Here is a 23,324-nt window from a genome sequence, read left to right on the forward strand (position 1 = left end):
AGAACAGGCTGAACATTAAGAGCTGCTGCACTAATACATGCTACATTTTCTTGTTAAGAAGCAGTTAGCTTAGTTAAATCACTAAGCAGTCAGGCTTAGTTAAATCACTCTAATTACACAATATGATGGAAGTACCTTTTTTAGAGCCTTCATTCCAGCAGTTCTGTTTTCTAGTGCCATGTAGAGCCTCCCTAATTTCAGCCACATGGAGGCAACATTGAGAGAGTATAATGGATAGTGTTTGCTGGAAAAGAAAGATTGGACTTTATCACATCCTGCAAACAGTTTTACAGCCTTTCCCTTAAACCCTACCCAGCTCAATGAGTAAGAAGCTGGCTCATTCTCCTTGCCCTCTCTGTTGCATCTGCCAACGGTTAGTGCCCATTGTTCATGTGATGGCGACATCTGTCCACTGGGAACTGGACTGAAGCCACTGAATTCATTTCAAGTACCACAGACCTCTGAGCAACTGTCAGATGGCAGTGACTTGCAGTCACTGGATTTAATCTGGCCAGCTAAAAGGGTACAAGACTCTTTATCATTAGCAATGCTCTAAGCCACCCTGTACCTACAGTGCGAGCCACTCTCCTGATTGCAAAAGGCATGATTTTGTCAGCATCTGGGAGAGATGAAGCATTCACAGAGCATTTATCATGTATATCACGACTGCAACTGCAGCACAAGGAAGGTTCAGCAGCTGACCTGGAATGCTAGGCTGTGAGCCAGCGGGAACTAGGCAAGTCATGGGAATGATAAATAGTATTCACCCCCAGAGAAAATGTGCTGGCTCGTTCTCTGTACCACTGCTCCCTGACAGATGATCTCCAACTTTACACTGGCATCAGCTCCAAAGAAAAAGCTTTGCTTCCACTCTTCTAGCTGGAATCAAGCCTTAAGATGAGACTTTACTGGGGAGACAGCTGCTGTTCACACATCTGACCCCAGCATCTACCTAGTGCATAACAAACTAGGTCTCCACTATAAGCATAGCCTAGGGTGGGCTGGGGGAAACCAGCGATTAGGAGATCATACTTTTCCTCTCCAAGATAATTTCTGGGTGTTTGTTTTTGTATGCTACACTGCCCCCTGCAAGAGACCTGAGCTAGTACATTTTCCCCAGCTCGTGCAGTGGAGGCCAAGGACATTAGGTGTTGATACACTCAGTTGCAGCAATAAGAGCTAAATTTTACACCAGCTCCCCCTAGTGCTCAGTCCATGCTAACCAGCCTTCCAACAGCCTTATTTTAACTATTTGCAATAGCTGGTGTGGTAATGAAAAAGGTGAACCAACTGGAAGAGTCAAATTCATAATAATATTATGCATATTAATTACACAACCTGTAGCATTCTGATTCTGGGACAGGAATTTCAGAAAGACAAGTGCTGCTAAATAGGGGTGTGCAAAACGGGCTGTATTCGATTCGGATTCAGCCCAAATCGGGGGACAGCAATTCGATTCAATGATTCGGATCACTGCCCCGATTCGATTCAGCCGAATTCAAATCTGAAGATTCAATGCTGATTTGGAGAATCAGCGATTCAGCCATAACTTGAGGTACCAGGCCCAGCTCATGAACACTAGGATGCTGGGGCGGATGGAGCAACCCACAGGAGCACAGGGGGGCCCCCCACCCACACCTCCCCAGCTTGGTGATCAGCTGTGGGGGGACCCAGACCCAGGAGGCACCATTTGCTGAGCCAGGGGGGAAGGGGGAGGGTCCCCTGCGCACTCTGTGGCAGACCCAGAACTGGACCAAAAATGCTTCTGGTCTACTTATGGGTCCGCTGCCAAGCGCGCTGGGGACCCCACCACGTGCTGCCATGGAACACTCCATCCGCCCCACCATCACAGTATTCACGAGCTGCCTGGTACCTTGAGGTATGTAGAAAAAAAAACACATAAAGCTGTGTCTATGTCAGATGCTTCTGATTCAATTCGGAGAAATTAAAAAGGGTCTCTTGATTCGATTTGGAGATTCGGCCACCAAACAGGGCCAAATCTCTGCCAAATCGAATCAGCAACTGAAGCTTCACACAGCCCTACTGCTAAATACCTCGGGCCGTGCTCCGATTGCAGTTACACTGATCAGAATCTGGCTCAATGGGCAGTTCTAAAACAGGATTTGTAACAGCATTTCACTACTAAGCAGTTCATCATGTGTGGTGCATTTATACACTGTGCAATCAGGTAAATGTCTGTCCTTATGTTTAAAATACATGTTTATATGAAGGCATTGCATAATTAAAAAGGCAGCCTCAAAAATTACCTGTATGGTTTGATAATTTTTTGCCCATAGCGCAATGCACCTTCCCAGTCTTGCATGTAGAGACAGACTCCCATAGCCTGATACATCATATGCAACATGTAAACATTACTGTCTTTAAACACTGAGCCCATTTTGTCCAGGCTAAGCTCACAAACCTCCAGTAATTCACTAGGAGGTACCATGAAGTCAAGGAAAATACAATGAATAGTCTCTAATTGAATACTGCTGCTATACAGGTAAAGGAGATTCACCTTGTATTTATCTGGTGAAGAATGGACAGAAGCTATTGTCTAGGTCAGTGGGTTTCAACCTTTTTTCATTTGCAGACCCCTAAAAAAATTTTGAATGGAGGTGCAGACCCCTTTGAATTGTAAGTGTGGGTATTTGCACACTTTTGATTGATCATAGTCATCTTTTGCAGATCCCTTAGACAAAGTCTGTGGCGCCCCAGGGGTCCATGCACCACAGGCTGAAAACTGCTGCCCTAGATACAACTCTATTCTAAAATGGTATTGAGGGGTTCCAAGTCTCAGTGACTCCAGATAAAGTGTGGGGTTTTTTTGCATGACTTCCCCACTCCCTCTCTCCCTTTCCTTTACCCCCCCCACCACTTCAGAACCCAGACTGGAGATCTTAATGCAGACTTCTTCAGTAATGTGGCATATTTGGTGGGGGAATAGGTCTATAAATTCCCCCAGCTCCTTTCTTACTCATCCCTAGGAAAAGGGGAACTACAGAGCTTATTTGGTCCAAAGGAGGTGCAACTCAGTAGCCTGTTTCACTTAGCCCCACAAATGCTTCAGTATTCTCCACATCAAAATCCATGGCAATTCATGGCAATGCTCTGCAATGAATGGCAAGAGTTATTTTTTCCTTCTGCCTCCAAAACGACCAACGAACCAAAAAGCTGTAGTGCTACTGGACTCAAACCTGATCTACACAGACACCTTGCTGTTAAAGTATAAAACTCAAACGGCAACAAGGTCTGAACAAATAATGTGTAATCATTTCAAAACTAGATGAATGCTGAGTATTTAGTGTTGAGAGTTCAGCTATCTCGAACACACTTCAGGAGCTGTGACTGTCCATATTAGGGTAAAATCTTGGCATCCATGAACTGCAAAACACCAACTGATTTCAGTGGAGCCAGGACTTCACCCCTACTCTTTACTCTTCATAGTAACTGGCACTGCAAATGTCTGTACTAAGCAGAAAGGATGCAGGATAAAATCCAAACTCAAGAACTCCAGAGATTTTATCAATCCAGGCTCTGTGAAGGACTTGCAGTTTCACTTCTCTGTGCTTCAATTTATGCAAGGAAAAAGGCAGCATTTCAGGCACTGTGAAGATTAGTTAGTTTTTACAGCATTTGGAAGTGCTCGTATATTGCACATATGCACCAGCACACACACACACACACCCCTGCTAAGCATTCCAAAGGTAATTTTCTTAATTAAAAAATAAAAACCCTGAGTGCCTCCATCCAGTAACATTAAACAAGCCTTTTTCCTCCCAGCACAACTCTTTTTGGTTTATCAGCTAGCTGTTTTTCTCTCCTCCTTTTGTATAGTCTGACCAGTTCCTCCTTAATGTAATTGTTAGCCTGCTTACACTTGAACCAGAGCTGTGCTCCTGTCACACAGTGGCATCAAGGTCACCAAGCAGTTCAGGTGGATGGTTAATCTGCTCAAACAATCTTTTTTGTTATACTTCATGTTTCTATTACATGGGCATCCACAGGCTCCCATCACAACTGAGGAATAGCTCTGCTAGGTGCCATGCAACACATCTAAAGACACAATGCCTGTCCTGAAGAATTTACAATTTAATTATCAGTGGAAACAGATTTCTATGGGTCGTACTTATCTCGCCCACTGCTAAGCCAGACTCAGCATGTAACGAGGCATACAGGGATCAGCTTTATTTTTACTGGCTCCAATGTGCTCACACCTGCTGCTCCACAGAGATGCTGCTGTCCCTCTGTGTTGCACCAGCACTGTTCCCACTCCCTCCCCACTTCCTATAAACATTTTTATCATCAAAATTCTATCTTCAGTCATTACCCCTTCACATTATGCAGCCCAAATCTAATTTAGGTGAGGTCAACTGGAAAGACATGTCAGCTAGAAAGACACACTAACATCAGTTGTGGGCCCCTGCTCCCTCTGCATCCATGGACTGCCGTTTTAAGTGCCCAGACAGTATTCCAAAGGGCCAAACTGCTGCAATATAGGCAGGGAAACCAGAGGACTAAATGCAGACCTCGTGTAAATGGGCATAAAAAGTCACCCAGGGCTTAGGCTGGTTCAAATATTATGATCTATAACAAGGACTGACAGACTCACCATGAGCATCAAAGAAAGGAAACTTTTGTGGTTAATTAGCTTCAATGGCTTGGCTACAGGCCTAAAACACTGCTGCCTATTGCACTGACCCTTATCTTTAGGCCACCAATATTTGGCTTCTTTTAAATGTGCTCTCATTAACTTTATTAACCACTTCAACACATTTTAAAGATTTGGTTTGGTCTCAGTGCCACCTCAGTTCTTTATTTTTCCACTAAGGGCTTAAAAAGTGCTAAAATGTAGATTAGCCAAAAACCCAGCCAGCTCTGGGGTGTGATGAATCTATCTTTTACTTTCTGTCTGTTACAATGTGCCTGAACCAAGACAGGAACTATACCACTCTAAAAGAGAAATAATCATCCTTTAGTACAACACTATCCATACAGACCAAGTGCAGCAATACAATACCCTGACAGTCTCTTTCTTACACATAAACATGCCCACACACTTTCTTGCCCCAACCCTGCCAAAGAAAAGTAGTTTCAATTTCTTACAGAAACAAAAAAGAGAACAAGAAAGTCTAGTTTCTAAATACTTATAAAAACTCCCCCAAGAAGCTTCCAAGCAAACAAGTACCCTGACATCAAATATTTAAGAATTACAAGACAAGCCAGAAACAGCAAGATTGAGACAAGGCAAGGCAAAGGATATATTTATAATGTTTGGCCCTCCTGAATTCTTCAATCATGTTTCTGGCATATCTGATCATGCCCTGTACAACTTCTGCTGATGGAGGATCATTCAATTTGCGGATCTCCAGTTTTTCTTTATCCTTAAAGAAACAGAGAAAATTAAAAATGCAATCCAAGGCAACAAAAGTACATGAATACATAGGGGTTCAAAAACCATCACAGTGAATTCAAAGGCATGGATGGGACCCTGGCTCCCCCAGAAGGAATTACTGATGTCTCTAGATGGAAAAAATATATAACAGGTAAATGATACACCTCCAATTTTTCCATAAAACTTTAGTTGGAATGCACTGAGCTTCCAAATTCCTAGAAAATGACTACCTGCAAAAGCCATTCCAAGGTGTTTTACAAACATTGGTTGTATGAGTTGATTGCAACTAGGGTAGGATTTTCAGCTCAGAGCCAATTAGCAGCTTCCCATTCCACTGAGAAGAAACAAACAGGCCTGTTTTGTGGTGGAGGAAGAGGTCTCGCTAAAGGCAGTGCTTTCATGACAGAATTACTCAGAAGCTCGGACAGTTTGATAGTTTACTATCTGAATGCTCAGATAGTACTGGACAACAAGTGCCTCGTTAATCCCAATATGCACTGGTCTAACCAATAACACAGGGAGCATTTCATAAGTTGATGTAGCAGAATGGTTTTCCCAGAATCACTTGTGATTTGGGGGTCTGCTACACCCTGAGACAGAAAACCATTCCATGAAGTCAGTATTTCTGTAATGGTCTTCTCACCTACTACAGACACATCCTGATGGGTCACATCTTTGCATCAATGGGCAACTGCCCATTTGCCTCCTCAGGAAGGCCATGGGATGTCCTAAATTAAGGGGTAAAAAGAATCAGCATTTGGAAGTTAGGATGCTTTCTACAGAACTTCCAGAAGCTCCCAAATTACTACCCTGTAATGCTGTTTCCTGTTGTGAACTCCAGTTTATACTTGTCAGCATGAATTACTAGTGTCAGATGTCTCGAGCCTAGATAAAGATACAGATTTTTAAAAAGGACAGAGACTGTCTAGCACTGTGTGCATTACAGTCTGCAAACTAACAAAGTGAAGTTTCACAAGATCTACTGCACACAGTGCAACCTACCTGAAAGAGTCTATCAAAACTACAAAAAAACTGCATTAAGCTTCTTTCAATTCACCTTTCCCATCATTTAAAATTAGAGCCATAAGGGAAAAATCTGCTTTTGGTTATACTAGAGAGATTTCATGGATCTTAAAGCCATAAGAAACCATAATTATCATCTAGTCTCACCTACTGCACAAAGCTGAACACAGAATTTCAAACTCTTCAATCTCAGTGTTTTCAAATGAGACAGCACAGGACATGTCTATGGTTCCTCATCTACTTGATCAACTGATCTGGAATCTCCCTCCTGTCAATAATCCCTAGTTTTGCAGAATTGTTATAATACACATTTGTAAAGTGCCCTTCACAACAGTACTTGGGTGCTTCTCCAGTCACTGAAATCATTCTTCACATTTTCAAAATTTTTACTACTTGTTATTGAAGTTAATTATCTAAATCTCCAAACTAAAAATCCTGACAATCTAGGTCCATCAAGAAATTTAACTCAATAGAAAATAGATTCCATTCTATATTCCATACTTTCCCTTCAGATTTACAGAAAAAAGGGCATCTTCACAAGTTCAGTTGCAAGAGGCTGATTTTCTGCTGTTCAGCTCCAGCCACTGTTAGCTTTCAGTCCAGTTTATTAATCCATCGCAATCTGGAAATGATCGTTTGCAGCATAAGCCCCAATTTATTGAAGAACTTTTTCCCATCATGCGCCAATTGTTTCATGTTGGCTACTGGCAAGGGTGTACAGTTTTCTAAGTGGGAGATAACCTGAAGGGCCAAAATGACAGGTTATTTCATGACAGGTACACTGTTGAGGTGAAACACCAGCTCCAGTGATATCCACAGGCAAAACTCATTGACTTTGATGAAGCCAAGATTTTACTCTATGTTTATATTTCAGGAAACTCAGTTTAAATTCATGGAGCTATTGCAAGCTCTGAAGGATGCTATTCACTTCAAGGATCCTATATCCTAGGTGCACCTACACGTGCAATTAATGCAAACTGATAAACTTTGGAGTACTTTGAGCCAGAGTACACTGCTCCTAGGCGCAGTGTCTACATGTGTGCCTGGGACAGCAGCACTTTGAGCCAGGGTGGAGCAGGCCTGAGCTGGCAGCAGGCTGAGGGGGGTCAGCAGGGAAAAAGCTGGCTGGGGCAGGAGAGTACCAAATGTGCAGAGCTGTGCTAGGTGGCAGGCACAGGCCTGGCCCCATGCTCCCTGGGCTGACTGGGTACAATTATCACCCGCAGTCACCATCTACACACACGTTTGATCAAAGTGAATTACTCTGCCATAAAATAGTACTGTCCCTGACAATAATATTTTACGGCAGAGTTAATTAGCACACTGCGCTCTAATACTGGTGCACTTGTAGACAGCAATGCTTTACTGCGGAGCTAATTAGTCTACTCGGCAGTAAAGTACATGTGTAGCCGCATGCCCCCCTGCCCCCCATCTCCTAAGCAAAATAAATAAATAAAAAGAGAGGTTGGTTGTTTAGCTAAGCAGGAGACTGGAGATCAGATGGACTGAACATCTAAAGCATGAGGGAGAAATGGTTCCTCAGTTAAGATGACAGAAATATTCCAGGTGGAGAGTATGAATAGGAGGGAGAGCAGCTTATAAAATGTTCATACCTACCTGGATTCCCATGTGGAAACTGCCTGACAAACAGTAAAACAAGCACGGGCATTTTAAGATATGGGCATTTACCTAAACTATTTTTATTGTAAACAAAATAATACTTTGCTTTACAGGAGGCTGTCTCATCATTATATCCCATGACAGATAGGTGTGGAACAGAGCTATGCAATACATTAATTTTTATGCTGTTACACAGGAAAAAATAATCCATGTCAACATGCTGGGATAACTATTCAGCACAAATAATCCTCAGGCTGCAACCTTTAGTATCAAAGACCCTTGGCAGATGTTACACTTAAGATGCAATTAACCAGCTAATTGTGTCTTAAATAGTAATCAGGCCACACATTCAGGCAACTAATGGCACAAAAAACAAGAAATAAGCCATAAAATTATTCCACAAAATGTATAAGAGTATTGTGGATGGTTTCTATCATGCCTTGAATTGGACATGTGGCAGAAGGAGCAATTTGGCATCTCAGCTGGCCCCAGCGAAGGCCACACAGACCACACCACTGCTCAAACCAGCCCCAATAAATTTCCACAGTCAGCTGACCATCAGGTGATTGTTGGGCACAAGCTTTCAATTTCCTGATGCAGAGGGGGTCCAGGATCATGATCCTAGGTTCCCCCTGCACTGGCAAGTACGGCATAATTTGGATCTGACCGCAATCCCAATATTGCACATCTTGCCATGTATGTGTGGCATGGCAGGAGGCATGACTGTTGGGACTGAGGATCAGAGCTTATTGTGCCTTTAAATGAACATCTGTCAGCAGCCAAAGGATAGACATCCGTAGGTTTAGGATTAAGTCCTAAACTCCAGCAGAACCCTCCTGGTACTTCTGGGGTAACAGAATTAAAAAAAAAAAGAATGAATCATTCAGCGACTTTACTGGTATCATCAACTGCACTGGGACTTCTTGAATTTCTATAGTTACGTTCTGGAACACCTCTAAATGATCCAATGAACACAAGCAAGTTTTGCAGCTCTGGGGGAAAAAGGAAAGAATCCTGAATTTGGCATAAAACCCATTTTTGTATTTAAACTCCCATCAATGGATAGAACTGATGGAATGGCCTTGGTCTAAAAGTCTGTATTTTTACTTTGCACTTTACTTAAAGTCCTTAAACTAAATACTTACCAGGATATTCCATTATATTATAGTTCACAGTTACAGTAGCAAGAAATGATATGGAAAAGCTTTTATAATAAAACACACTACTACTTTCCAATTTATCCAATAGAAAACAAGCCTATGGTATACCACTAGCTTATGAGGAAAGTACTTCTTTACTTTTGTTGTATTACCTTTTCTTTAGTAGTACACTCCCTGCAGTCACAGGTAAAGAAATAGGAGTCTCTTAAACGGTCATTTCTATCTTCTGTGGGGTATAACAGATCAATATAACTGGTAAAAACCTAGAAGAAAGCCATTCTAATTAATCAATATGTTTGTACAATATACCCACCACATATGAATGCAAATACATTATCCATTTACATAGAATTAATACTCAATGTGATTAAACTGTCATATGCCTGTACATTTTGCCATATCCCTGTTACTGCATCACCTGCCACCTAATCAATTTCCTTTGAACTAATTCTTACATTCAGCATCTGTTGGCAGCCTCAAACCTTTGCCCTTTTAGAAATGCAGTCAGCCAAAGGAATGCTTCTTCCTTCTACCAACAGCAAAATTTCCTCCAACAATGAATGTGACTGAGATCCAAGGTAGGCAACAATCTAATGTATAGAAGAGAAAGCTCTTCAAATATGTCACAGTTTTAAGAGTGACATCTCAGGCTCCTGCTAGATTAGATGATTACAATTATTTTGGTGCTCAGCTTCTGATACCTCAAAGCATCCTTAATTTCAGAGGCTTGGGGCTCAACACTTCCTGGGGAAAAAAGAAAAAAAAACAGGACTTAAGTTGGGCACCCAAATATTCCCTAGCAACTTTCTAAGTTTTAAGGCAGAAGTGTCAAAACATATGGCCTGTGGGCTCAGTGGGCCATGGAGCATACGGACCTGATCACCAGTGGTCCTGGTGAATATGGCCTGTGGCAGCAGGCCGGCAAGCAAGGGCTGTGCAACACAAGTCCAGTGCAGTGGGCTCTGCTGTACTGCAGAAGTAGCCCCCTCTGGTCCAGATGACTAAGGTGAGTTTGACACTCCTGGTTTAAGGCAAGAATCCTTTTTAAAAAGAGATCCCTTCTCTCCTGAAGAGACATGGGGCCTATCCCACCTATTATGCATTTAAGTTGACTTAAATAGATTCTATTTAACCCTGTTCAAGTCCTGAATATCTACTAATACATCTACTTTTATAACATGTCATCATTATCTGACCCTTAATACTGGGTCACTAGAAAGCAGCAAGGAGGAGGAAGATCCATTCAACTTTACCATGAACTGATTTTTGGGAACATGGGTAGCATGGACTTAAAACTAAGTCCACTTATGCAACAAACTGTTGGAATAGAACCTGGCTCCCAGTACTTCAGTTCTAGAAAGGATGACTATTAACCTAAGAAGGCTATGATTTTTAAATTTTTTTTTTTTGAGTACAGTACAGAAAAGTATTTTTTGTCACAAACTCCTGCAATCAAACTGTTCCATCTTTTTAAAAGGCATCTCCCCAAGAAGCATACAATTACCCAACAGTGGACTACTTTACAGTCTACCACTGCATTGAAACAAATTAATTAAAATGCTCTTGTTTATAATTGAGTCTGAACTGCTGCACTCAATCTGATCCATTCTTTGCTGTGCCTTTGAACACCACAGTCAATTTCATTTACTATTTATGCTTGTCTTTATTCTGTACTGATGCTCAATTTTTCCTCCAGGCACAAAACACACAAGAAATAGGAACTGGACTTTACACAATGGAAACTAACAATTTTCTAATGCAATAGCAAGAATAAACCAGAAGATGGGGACACAGGCCATGTGACTGTTCTGCACAAGGAAAATCATTTATTCCTACTCAGTCCTTGTTGGCACACAGCAAGTTTTTTATATGTTAGAAGAACAACTATGAAATATGCTAACAGTTTGTTTTGGGGAATTTTCTACCAAAAGTTATTAGTCTTTCTGTAAAAATCAGAGTTCAGCCAAGTAACATGTCAAGAAACGTGTTCAATTTTAACTTCAGACAGCAAGCCCAGTTGAGAGAGAAGTTTATCCAGAATGTCACACAAAATTACCAGCTTTTAACTGTCTCATGCGAAGTAACAAAACTGGGTTGCAGCACTGTCTAATCCTTTAACATCAGCCTATGACCATATCTCCTACTCAGCAAGGAGCCACACACCTGACTCGTTTACTCAGGTGAGAAACCTTCCACCACTGTAAATCATTTAATCCCAAAAGCTGTCTTCCTTTTACTGGCTGAAATCTCATTTTATATGCTTGGTAATCACAACCAAAATTAATACTGAACTCAGTTTAACCAGGTTAGCCTTTACCATTCAAGTGCTATTAACAGGGAAGTAATTGTAAAATCCTACACACAACATATCATTTAAATATATAAAACCCTATTATTGTCTCACACAGGTATGGGTGACCACCTTTCCCCAGTTCTGTCCAAGTCAAACTGGAGATAATAGTGTTCTTTGCTGGTCGAGACATACTAGTGAAGATCACTGACTGAGACTCAGACAGCCTGGATGTAACCCAACAGGCCTTATTCTGGTTAAGGAAGATACATCCAGCCCTTTACTGGAAGTCTGGCCCCACCTACAGTCAAAGGGGTCATAACGATCTGGGGTCATGCAAGGCTGTATTTTATCCAAACTGGCAGGGATGTATTCTATATTATGTGGATCATCTTTCTAGACAGAAATTGGTCCCCCATTTTATGTTGCATCCTTCTGCATACTTCTACAACATTACTGTAGTACTGTTATAATGGAAGTTATAGAAATAATAATAGCTTGCATATATTCAGATTCAATTCAGTTGGAGACTTCAATGCAACAGGCAAATAATCAACAAATTAAGCCTCAAAACAACTTTGAGGGGTTGTTATTCTGCCCAGGTTACAAACTGGCAAACTGAGGCACAAAGGAACCATATCAAAGTGATGAACTGTTATCAGAAATTGAATTCTGGTTTCCCCATTTCCATTCCACTGCTCTTCTCCCAAAATTATGCTGCCTTGCAGGATCACATCTCACCCAATCCCACCCTGAACATTTAAGTGAGCATTTTCAGAACCTTCACTCACCTTTAAATGGAATGAACACGAAAAGCTGGATTCCCTGCCATGCAGAGGCACATGCACAATACTGCAATAAAATACTCATATAAAATGGATTTACCTCATCCCCAGGTTCAATCTCTTGGACAGCCCTGACTTCAGCCAAGGTCCCTTTATATGTTACAATTACATTTGGACAACAACTGTGATTCATCAGTGCAACACTGTAAAAAGCAACAACAACAAAAAAAAGCCAGACTTACTTCTTCTCAAAGAAACAGACCAAAAGTTAAGCAACACTTCAGCAGACAAACAAGCTTCAAAGTTCAAGTCACCTTATCTCAGATGTTTTTACTCCAGGGTTTAATATGAATGTAACAAATCAGCAAAGGCTACAGAATTGCTATTTTAATATTTACACAAGAGCAATACCAATAGGATCAGACAAACTGGTCCTCTGACCTCCCAACTCTTATTATACAGCGTGCTGATTCTCAGCTAGTTCCTGCTATGCAGACAGAACTGTAATTGAGTGGGCACATCTAAACATGCTGCTATGGCGCCATTGTTACTTTTGGAAGTACTAAAAGATGGTATAGTAACAGCTGGTACTGCACACGGTTATTTTTAGGCACTATGTTGCCCTAGCAACAAGCTAAAATGGTGGAGTGCATCACTACAGCAACATAGCTGTGGCATCATGAGGTTTGCCCGCTGACGGTAGGTTGTGTTGCTATGGCAAAGTAGCGTTACGTGTAGACACATCCAGTGACATGCATACAAGGACTGCTCCTGTTCGCATTAAAGAAAGTGGCAAATCAACCAGTGGGAAGTAAAGCATACTAAGTTTGGCAAGTGTCTGGGGATCTTTTTGGAAGGAAAGCCTGTAAGTATAATTTTTAAGTATTACTGTAAGGCCACATAGATAAACTTGGGAAACAAGAGTTAGTTGCTTGTACTAGCGAGATCTGTGGTAATATTCCAACTAACTTTAATGAGCACAAAAGCACGCTACAAATTTACCATAAGTTTAAAACTGAAGAATTAGTTGTTTCTTCTTGTGGAAGAAGGAAAAATCTTACCTGCTGGGAAAAAAGTACCTCCTCCTTAACGCTGGGCTATGACAAAGTGTGTGTGTTTTATTACATACATTATCTAACATACTTTCTTTATCCACAAAGCAAATATAGAATTGCTTCTGGTCAGAGCAAAGAAAAATTCACAATTCACAGACTTGCTGAGCAGCTAAACACAGAAGTGATGGTGTTGAAGGTGAGGATAGTGAAACAATACTCAGGAGGTCTTTTTCTCTGCTCCTCAATGGAGTAATGGGAGCAGGGCTCAGCACTGCCTTCAGTATAGGACTTATAATGAACAGATGCTCTCAGCAGTTTTCTTTGCTACAGGATGAGAGTGACCCAAGTGGAATCTGCAAAGCCCTTGCTTGCTGCCAAGGGCCATATTCACCAGGACCACTGGTGATCGGGCCCCGAAGCTTCATGGCACCTTTTTTCCTCTTCAGCACTAGAGAGCTGTCTGCTCTCTTCCATGAGCAACACTACTAGCTCTAGTTTATTTGCAGAGCTGACAGAGTTTGTGCATTTTTTCTACTGGCATAGCAACAAAATATATCATGTTAAAACATCTGAGAGGGTAGAGAGATTTATAAAAAAAACCTGAGGGGCATAACGCTGAGCAAGAACTCATCACTTGTTCAGAGAGCAACAGGTGAGGACACACAGATTGAAGAACAGGGATGAATGCGAGGTGAGAACACGCATGGGGGGGAAAATGTCACCTCTGGAACCCTCTGCACTTTTTATGCAGCCAACACCTAATGCCTTTGCGGAAGGTTTAAAAGATAAAAAAATAAAAGCACAGCCTTGACACGTAGCAGAAAGGTTGGGGGTCAAGGGCACAAGATTTCCTCCCAGCCCCATGTGGCAACCAACAAAGCCCAGAAGCATGAAATACCCATAGCTATGCTTCAGTTCTGCTATGCCTGTGTCATCCCTGACCAGTAGCTGTCCAACCTTGCTGAACATCTCCAGTGGTGGAAAGTCCACAACTTCCTTAGGCAGTCTACTCCACTGCCTCACTCTTTCATAGATTCTAGGGTCAGAAGGGACCTCAGTGGGCCATCTAGTCCGACCCCCTGCCCCTGGCAGGCAAGAAAAGGGTCACCAAACCTGGGATCATGTGATCCCAGCCAGGTGCCTGTCCAGTCTCCTCTTGAAGACCCTCAAGAGCACCACCTCCCTTGGAAGCCCATTCCAGATTCTGGCAACCCTGACCTTGAAGAACTTTTTTCTAATGTCCCATCTAAACCTACTCTCCAGTAGCTTACGGCCACTGTTCTTTGTTGTTCCAGGGGGTGCCCCGGTAAACAGATCATCACCTACTTCGTGTTGCTCTCCCCTTATGAATTTATACGCCCCCACAAGGTCCCCTTCTCAGCCTTCTCTTGGAGAGGCTGAAGAGGTTACGGTCCCTTAGCCTTTCCTCGTAGGGCCTTCCCTGCAGGCCTCCAATCAGATGAGTGGCTCTTCTTTGGACCCTCTCCAGGTTGTCCGCATCCCACTTGAACTATGGCATCCAGAACTGGACACAGTACTCCAGCTGTGGCCTGACCAGTGCCATGTACAGAGGGAGAATCACCTCCCTGGACCTGTTTGTTCTAACAGTGAAGAACTTTTTCCTGATATCCACTCTAAACCTACTTTGCTCCACCCTTGGTGTGGATGCAGCTATTCCGACAGGGGAGGGCTTTCGTCAGCTTTGGACCTGAACACAGACGCACATTAAACACCAGGGAATATTACACCTGCATCTAGATGGGATACCATCAGCTGTTCCATTGTAGGTGCTCAGAGTAGGCACCATTACATCAGTCATCTGCAAAGACCACTGGTTAGCAAACTACTAGTTCATATGAATCTTGGATTTTAGTTCACAACTTGAGTTTTATGACTTCAAAACAAACTCATAGTGCAACTCAGATGAACCCATTAGGTTTTAAATCAACACTATGAAATCATAAACTACCATATTTGCTCGAATATAAGAGGACCTTGAACATAAGTCAATCCCCCAATAATTAGATTCTATGTATTAAAAATGTATACAGTTGTTATAATTCTCCAAGTACAGAATTTAATTATTAGAGATTTGCTTTGAATTTGTCCTGCTCCCACTGCTAAAGCAGGGGAAATAAAAACAAAAGGGGGGGGGGAGAGGAACAAGTAGCCTCCTTGCCCTCTGCCCCCCCAACTTCTCCCTAAAGCCCCTTCCCCCCCTTACTGTCAGATCCTGCTGTCCCTGAGCACATGGAAATGAGGGCCAAGCCTGAAAACACTAAATAAGCATACCTGCAGTAATTTGCATAAAGGCAAATTACTACAGGTACCCACAGACTAAGTCCGTCCAGAATTGATGCATTTTACCTTTTTGCAAACTGCCACAAGTTTTAGCACAGGTACTCCATAAACACACTTTTAAGCAGCACTTGTGTACCTACTTATACATAGTACAAACTATTCATGATATTAGTCGAAAGCCAAAAGTCTCATGATTTATCATACAGTTTAGTGAGCTGGGCCTCAGCAGAATCAACAGCCTTTCAAGCCTTGGTGACCCCATAGCCCAGCACTGCTCAGTATATGCATGTACTCCAGATACCCCCACAAAGGATCTATGTGCCAATTAGCCCCTCAACTCATAACTGGAACCAGATGTTGTTGTCACGAGTCCTGGGATCCTCCAAAAATTTACATGCAGATGAGGTGTGGGATCACCTGGTCCAGCTCTAACTCATGGAAGGAGTCACATTAAGCACAAAGAACAGGCCAAGAGAGGGGGTAACAGAGCATCTTACCTACATGGAGGTTAAATGATATTTGCTAGGCATTTAAGGCTGGTGAAGAAACAGGAGTCAATGGAAATGGGAAAGAAAGGCACTGCTCAGCTGTATGCATGAAGCGGAAGTTGAAATGTAATGGTTTACCATGAGTTGAAAAAAAGAGTCAGCACTGAGGAGGACTGAGCACAATGGATACTATACGTTATTCAAATGGGCTGCACTAACCTATCTTTGTGGTAGGTTTCCATCAGCATCTGTCTTTTTGGCTAAAATCAAATGTAGTAGCATTTGATGTAGTAGCATTTGATGGGGTGTCAGGGCTGACTCTGGCACTCCTAGTGCTGGCCTGGTATTGCAGTACCTCCAGGCCTGGTGCCAGTTCCCTAGGGAGGGAACGCCTACCCATTTTTTTTAAGGGCCACATACAAAGAAAGGTTCCCATCAGTATGTTTGCCCAATGTGGGCCATGTGTTTCACAAGCATGTTCAGTGTTGGCTGTAATTAATTAATTTCATAATTGGCTTCCATTTCTGAGCACATGCAGCTTCTGGCAGCAGTTTAATGATAGCCAAGGTATTCAATGAGATTTCCTTGTATGCAAATACAAGACAAGAGGCTTTTCCTCCTCATACTGACTGGGAGAAAAAAAATCTTCACCTTACAGTCAAGTAAACATGACATATATCCTTGAGTGTTTTATTAAAGTGGGTTGTAGGACACTCCACGATAAGTGAAATGCAAGATAAATTAAGGATTTTATTAGAAAAAATACTAATAGAAAGACATATCTTAATTTACATTTTAATTCAATTTGAGTACAACATCCCCTAATATGCACTAGAAATTTTTAAAAATAAATATGCATATTCCATAAAAAGTAAAATCCAGCTTACTCAGGAAATACTGCTGACCCCAGGTGAGACAGTTCTTCATCTTCGATTGTAAAGCCATTACAGTTAACCTAAAAGAATAGAGAGACATTAGCAACAAAGCTCCCTGGCCAGCCCAATCCACTTTAATTTGACACTCCACATTAACATAAAAGATCTCCCTGGAGAGGTAACTATACTCAGGGGCAGATCCAGAAGGGGTGCAATATCACAGCTGCATCCCTCTTTTAGATCTCACTGCACAAGCAGCACACAGGGACTTAAGCCCCTGAAGCAGATAAAAATTCCCCCTTCAACTCCATGCTCAGCAAGTATGCCCCCTCCCCTTCCATTATCTCCCTCTCTCTCTCCCCTGCCCACCACTACCACTGTCCCTACCTGACCAGGGGTAGGAGGGAATGCCAGAAGCCACTTTTGCCCCATGCCAGTTGGGCTGCACGAGGCCTGCTAGGCTTAGCTGACACCAGCAGCAGCAAGTAGGTTCCCCCTCTCTGCCCAGTCCCCCCAGATGTTCACCACCAGCCCAAAAGCAGAGGGAGGAACAGGTGAATCCTCCCGCTACCACCATTGCTGCTGATGAAACCGTCTCCCCTTGCCTGGCTGGAGTAGGACAAGAGCATCTCTGGAGCTCTTCCCTTTACAAAATCCTGGATCTGCCTATGACTATACTGAAGAGCAAACCTGAATAATATAGTTACAATTTCTTATCTTCATAGTCAGCACATGTACAGAGGCACTGTTGTCAAAAGACACTTCAGAGAAACAGAAAGGACCAAGTCCTCACACTGACGAGTTTGCAATCTCATTTAGTAGAATCTACACAAAAGACCAATAATCTGGCATTCAAGTACAACTGTGTAGAGTCCTACTCTAGTCCACAACATGGAGGACATCAGCTTTGGAAGGCCAGGCACAAGACATGAAGCTTAAGAGCATGGAAGAAAGTGGGTAAGGTCTGTTCCAAGGAGAGGATACAATGTGAAGCCAGGCACGACCCTGAGAAGCAGCAGAAGAAAGGAGGGACTGAATTTTGTTTTAACAAGGAATTTTGCTATCATTTCCAATGGGACCAAAGTTTGGTGCAAAAGGAATGCTGAAAATAGAGGAACTAGACAACACTACCTGCATGAGGGAAAATGCAGAGATGAACAAGGGCCAGATCATGGTTGTGCAGAGCCTTGAATGAATATATGGTATAGAGGACAGGGCCTAACAGGGATGCAACTGGTTGTGTTTTTTAATTGAAACCACAATACAAATAAAGATATGATAGTAGTGAACAAGGACCTTGAACTTCTCACAGGCAAAGGAGGCAGAAGCTACTGAGGAAATTAAAAGGGGGAAAGTGACAAAGGATGGGGTTAAAGAAGGGTTTCACACTTCAACACGAAAATACCTAGACATAGGTCAAAAAGTAAGACAAACTACATGTTAAAACATTATTGAATCTTTAAAAAAAAATTCCCAAAATCCCAATTCTCATTTTATTCATAGAAATCAATTGGATTTTAGGCTAAATGAGAATTTCAGCACTGAGGTCGAGAGCGTCTCAGTGACAATAAATATACTATCAATTAAAAACAAAAACAAACAAACTGTGCTTCTCATATATATTCACAGCAACTAAAAATGCATCTCAGTCCTATTGAATAGGTCAGTTGCATTGTTGCTGCCAGCCACACTAAAGTCAATGAAAAGTTATCCCACCACCCTGCACCTCCTTGTCATAAATCAAAATCTCCCTTTCTTATAGAAATATTGGAATGAAACAAAAATGACCATCTCAGAAGCAAGTGTCACAATGGATTTAGGCACAGCCAATCATGTAAATATAATGAAGATTTTCTCCTAAAAACAAAACTCTTTGAAAGAATTCCTCTTTTTCCTCCCTGTACTCTAGTTTAAAAAAAAAGTGGGAAGTACTAAAAACATAGTTTTATACTCTGCTGACCAGCCTACATGTAGTTTCTGTATGCTAGAAGAAGCACAAGTTTCCCTCAAATTAAAAAACAAAACAAAACAAAACACTGAATTAAGAGCTATGATTTTATTAAGTACTACAAATACAATGTGAATTGCAGGGATGCTAAAGGAGTCTGCAGTAACAAAAACCTTTCCCCTCCCAAACACACATAAATCACTACCTTTAGGACAGTAAAATAGCTTGTAAAAAGTACTGACTATTTATAGTATTGTAGCTTCAAAGGATCTCGAGTCAGGCTGGTGGCTGCACAGTGTTGTGTGCTGTATAAACATATTCTTCCCTAAAGAGCTTCTAATCAGATCTAAAAATAAGGTGCAACAAGTGTAAAACAACACATGAGGGGAAGGGGGATGAGGTTACCGACAATCAAAGCATGGGAATATAATGGCTGGCTAGGAGAACAACCTGATGGATCTCAAAGTATTTTATTAGTAAATAAGTATCTAGTCAGTTCCTTAAAACTCCCCTCAACTCAGCCATGAGCAGTTGCCCATTTCTGATATCATGCCTGCAAGAAATTGGATCATAAGGAGAAATTTGAAAGATGAGAGATCAGCAATTTATCCATGGATTGAGGATGTTCCATAAGCAGAGGTCAGTGTGAAGAAAGCACACAGATGTACATGAGAAGTGGAGCTCAAGGCTGACATGGGTGGTAGAGCAGAAGATAAAAAGATGAGAGCGTGTAAGAAGAGAAGGAAAGAAGTTATATGGGCTCTCAAAGGAGGGCATGTCTACATGTGCAATTAATACGACTGAACATACTCTGGCTTTGAACAAGAGTAAACTAATCCTGACATCGCCATCTACATGTGCGTTTGAGTGCAGTAATTTACAGCACTGCTAGATACCACCTGTATCTGACGGGACTATCCAGCAGTGCCGTAAATTAGTCTACTGTGCCCCGATTGCCATGCTTATGTAGACAGTGACACTTTACTGAGCAGAAAATTTGTCTGCTGCACAGTAAAGCATCTCATCTTAATGCACCTGGAGAGGACAAGATATTGGAGTGTGATAGGATGGACACTGAGGAGTCCAGAGAAGTAAATTGGGGAATTTCATGAGAGTGTGATGTGGTCAGGTTAATAGGCTAGGGCACTGACCTCAATAGCTGAATTCTATGTGGACAAAAGGCAGGAAAACTACAGGGTTGCTAGAGAAAAGGAGTTTGTAGTAATAGAGAATGGGAGATAAAGAGGGCTAGGAAAAGAATTTCTGCTTTGCAGAATATAAACAATTGTATCTCAGAGGTGCTGCGGACGCTGCATCCAATACCAAGGCTCACACACATTGGGGTGAGACACAAAGTTGACCAAATCCCACGTTGCTGGCCTTGACGACAGGGGTAGGGATAGGTGATGTTACCACCAGTAACAGAGAATAAGTTAGCGAGGAAAACTTTGGGGAGAAACATATCACATCTACACTACTGCTGTTCATTTGACTTAACCAATTACTACCTAGCATGCTTTTGGAAAGTACAAGGCTGGACTCTCCCTGTCACCCCACTGCACATTTTTTCTAGAAAAAAAAAACAACTTTACCCTACAGCTAAAACGAAAAAGAGTTTGTTCCAGACCATAAACTTTTGGTAGCTGCCCATAATGGCTATTGACAAGCATGTTAAATGTCAATCAGTTAACTCAAGCTAAAAGTTCTAGTGGAAACGCACTTTTAAAAGTTCACCTTAAGCTGAGAGCAATGACCCCAAGAGGCAATGTCAGGGAGAAAAACTCCGCTGTGAAACTGGGTGAAGCAATATATTTGGCAGTCAGTAGAAGCAACACCATGTGGAATGATCGATCATAAGATGGAGAAGGAAAAACTACTGTTTTAGTAAAAAATCTAAATTTCTTATAATTATATTTATGTAGAATACTGTCAAAGTATAGTAATATCCCTTGACTGTTTTGATTACTCTCTAGTAAAAATATTCAGAAGCAAAGCGAGAATCTGAACAGTTTCAGTTTGGATGCTTCTCTATTTCACATCACTCACTGAAATAAAAACTCCAAAACACAAGATTTTTATTTTGTTTTTCATTACAGAAAAAGGTGTATAAATATCATGGGAATGTAGATGGCTCAGTGGATGCAACTGGAAGTGTTCAGTACAGAAATGTTCAGTATAGTAAATTTTGAAGGCGACTATTATTCACCTCTAAAACAGCAGTTTAATCTCTAATTAGACTATCATTGACCATCCCTTCGTGCTAGTAGATCGTGATCTACCTGAAGGGAATGCACAGTCATAAACTAATAATTGAGATCTTAAAAGAAAGAAAGAAAGAAAGAAAGACTTTGACTTTTAAGAGACCTTTATTCCCGGGAGGGTGATGACTCGGAGCCAGTAAAGAGCATGTACAAGGACGCCCGAAGCTCTGGGCCTCATGGACAAGGCCTGGGCTCATGGCCTGCAAGGCCTGCCCGTACACTCTAGACAAAAAAAAAAAACAACACAACAAGCATTAGGACTATTTACAGTATTTACAGTTTTGCCAGCGGGGACACCCATGGAGGCCTCCGGGGTCGACCCGCACGAGCAAAAGTCCAGGGCCTCGGCCCGCTTGACGCGTCTCTGCGGCTTGAGCAGCCGGTGGCATCACAGTACGAGGATCAGGCGTCCCGCCTCGACTCGGCACAGCACCCCCTTGAGGGCCCAGCGCTCCTCAAAGGCGGGCACCGTCCGCCGGAGGACAGCGTGCTCAAACTCGAGCGAGAGGCGGGCCCGCACCAGCAGGCGGAAGAGCTGCAGGGCGTCGACCATCCCGGTGCCGGTGAGCTGGTTTCGCCGGCTCTTCAGGGTGGCCATCTTGGCCTGGCCCAGCAGGAAGTTGGCCAGGCTGACCGTGGCCCGCTCGGCCGCCCGGTATGGAAAGGAGTGGACGTAGGCGTCTTCGGAGAAGTCTCGGCCCAGTACCCGAAGCAGTGCGCCCAGGGCGGCAAAGAGAGGCTGCAGCCGGGGGCAGTCGAGGAACGCGTGGAAAATGTCCTCGTCCAGCACCCCCGGGCAGAAGGGGCAGGCCGCCGAGGCTGCTGGGTCCAAGTGATGCACAAAGGTGCCGGTGGCCAGGATGCCGTGCACGAGCCGCCACTGCAGGTCGCCGGTCTTCTTGGCGATGGGCGCCTTATACAGAGTGCGCCACGCCGGGGTCCCGGGCCGCACCAGGCGCCGCCGCCACACGGTGTCAGGGCAGCCGGCGAGCACCTGGGCGTGCCGGGTGCGCACCACCCACATGTAGAGGCCCTTGCGGGGCAGGGTGCCAAAAGGGCAGCCCGTATTGCTGCTGGGGGGCACCGGGAGCCTGAGCAGCGTGTTGGGCCATCTTGGTCTGGCCCAGCAGGAAGTTGGCCAGGCTGACCGTGGCCCGCTCGGCCGCCCGGTACGGAAAGGAGTGGACGTAGGCGTCTTCGGAGAAGTCCCGGCCCAGCACCCGAACCAGTGCGCCCAGGGTGGCAAACAGAGGCTGCAGCCGGGGTCAGTCGAGGACCGTGTGGAAAATGTCCTCGTCCAGCACCCCCGGGCAGAAGGGGCAGGCCGCCGAGGCCACTGGGTCCAGGTGACGCACAAAGGTGCCGGTGGCCAGGATGCCGTGCACGAGCTGCCACTGCAGGTCGCCGGTCTTCTTGGCGATGGGCACCTTATACAGCGTGCGCCACGCCGGGGTCCCGGGCCGCGCCAGGCGCCGCTGCCACACCGTGTCAGGGCGGCCGGCCGGCCAGCACCTGGGCGTGCCGGATGCGCACCACCCACATGTAGAGGCCCTTGCGGGGCAGGGTGCCAAAAGGGCAGCCCGTATTGCTGCTGGGGGGCACCGGGAGTCTGAGCAGCGTGTTGGGCCGCTCGGCCAGCTCGCCGGGTACCGCTGGGATGACAGGTAGTGGTGGGAAGGTGTCTTCTGCGGCGTCCGCAGTGGGGAGCGGCCGGCGAGTCTGGAGATGGACTTCCAGGGCGGTCGCTGCCTCCGTCGGGAGGGCGGCCCTAACGGCACGCAGAAGCCGCCCCGCGGTGCGGACGGAGCGCATCGCCAGCCGGGCAGCCAGGGCCTCGGGTGACAGCCAGTCCGACCGAGCGGGGTCCAGGAGGTGCTCCAGGCGGGTGGAGCGCGCCTCGACGAGAGCTGCCGTGAGGCTGGCGGAGGCCAGGCTCAGCACGACCCGGTGCAGGGCCGGGTTGTGGACCAGGGGCTCTCGAAGGAGTTGCGGGAACCGCAGGTGCCTGGCCTGGGGACAGAGATGGAAGGCCGCCCGCCAGACCCGCACCATGCTGCGGTAGAACGGGGGAAGGACCGCCCCGTTCAGGAAGGTGAGGTCCAGTTGAAACAGCTCCCGGTCAA

At 44.0% G+C, this 23,324-nt stretch overlaps 1 protein-coding gene across 1 annotated transcript in view; it reads right to left on the bottom strand.

Moving 5' to 3' along the window:
- The window catches only part of SMYD2 (SET and MYND domain containing 2), a 53,104-nt gene that overhangs the window by 2,897 nt on the left and 26,883 nt on the right, over positions 1 to 23,324 (bottom strand). Inside the window, exons 6-11 of the mRNA XM_059717876.1 lie at positions 17,005 to 17,072; positions 12,374 to 12,476; positions 9,351 to 9,461; positions 5,264 to 5,384; positions 2,268 to 2,442; positions 136 to 244 (exon numbers count right to left, since the gene is read on the bottom strand). Coding sequence (XP_059573859.1) covers positions 136 to 244; positions 2,268 to 2,442; positions 5,264 to 5,384; positions 9,351 to 9,461; positions 12,374 to 12,476; positions 17,005 to 17,072 — 687 coding nt within the window. The remainder of the gene's footprint in view (positions 1 to 135; positions 245 to 2,267; positions 2,443 to 5,263; positions 5,385 to 9,350; positions 9,462 to 12,373; positions 12,477 to 17,004; positions 17,073 to 23,324) is intronic.

This window comes from Alligator mississippiensis, chromosome 1 (genome assembly GCF_030867095.1).
Source record: "Alligator mississippiensis isolate rAllMis1 chromosome 1, rAllMis1, whole genome shotgun sequence".
Classification (NCBI taxonomy): domain Eukaryota; kingdom Metazoa; phylum Chordata; order Crocodylia; family Alligatoridae; genus Alligator; species Alligator mississippiensis.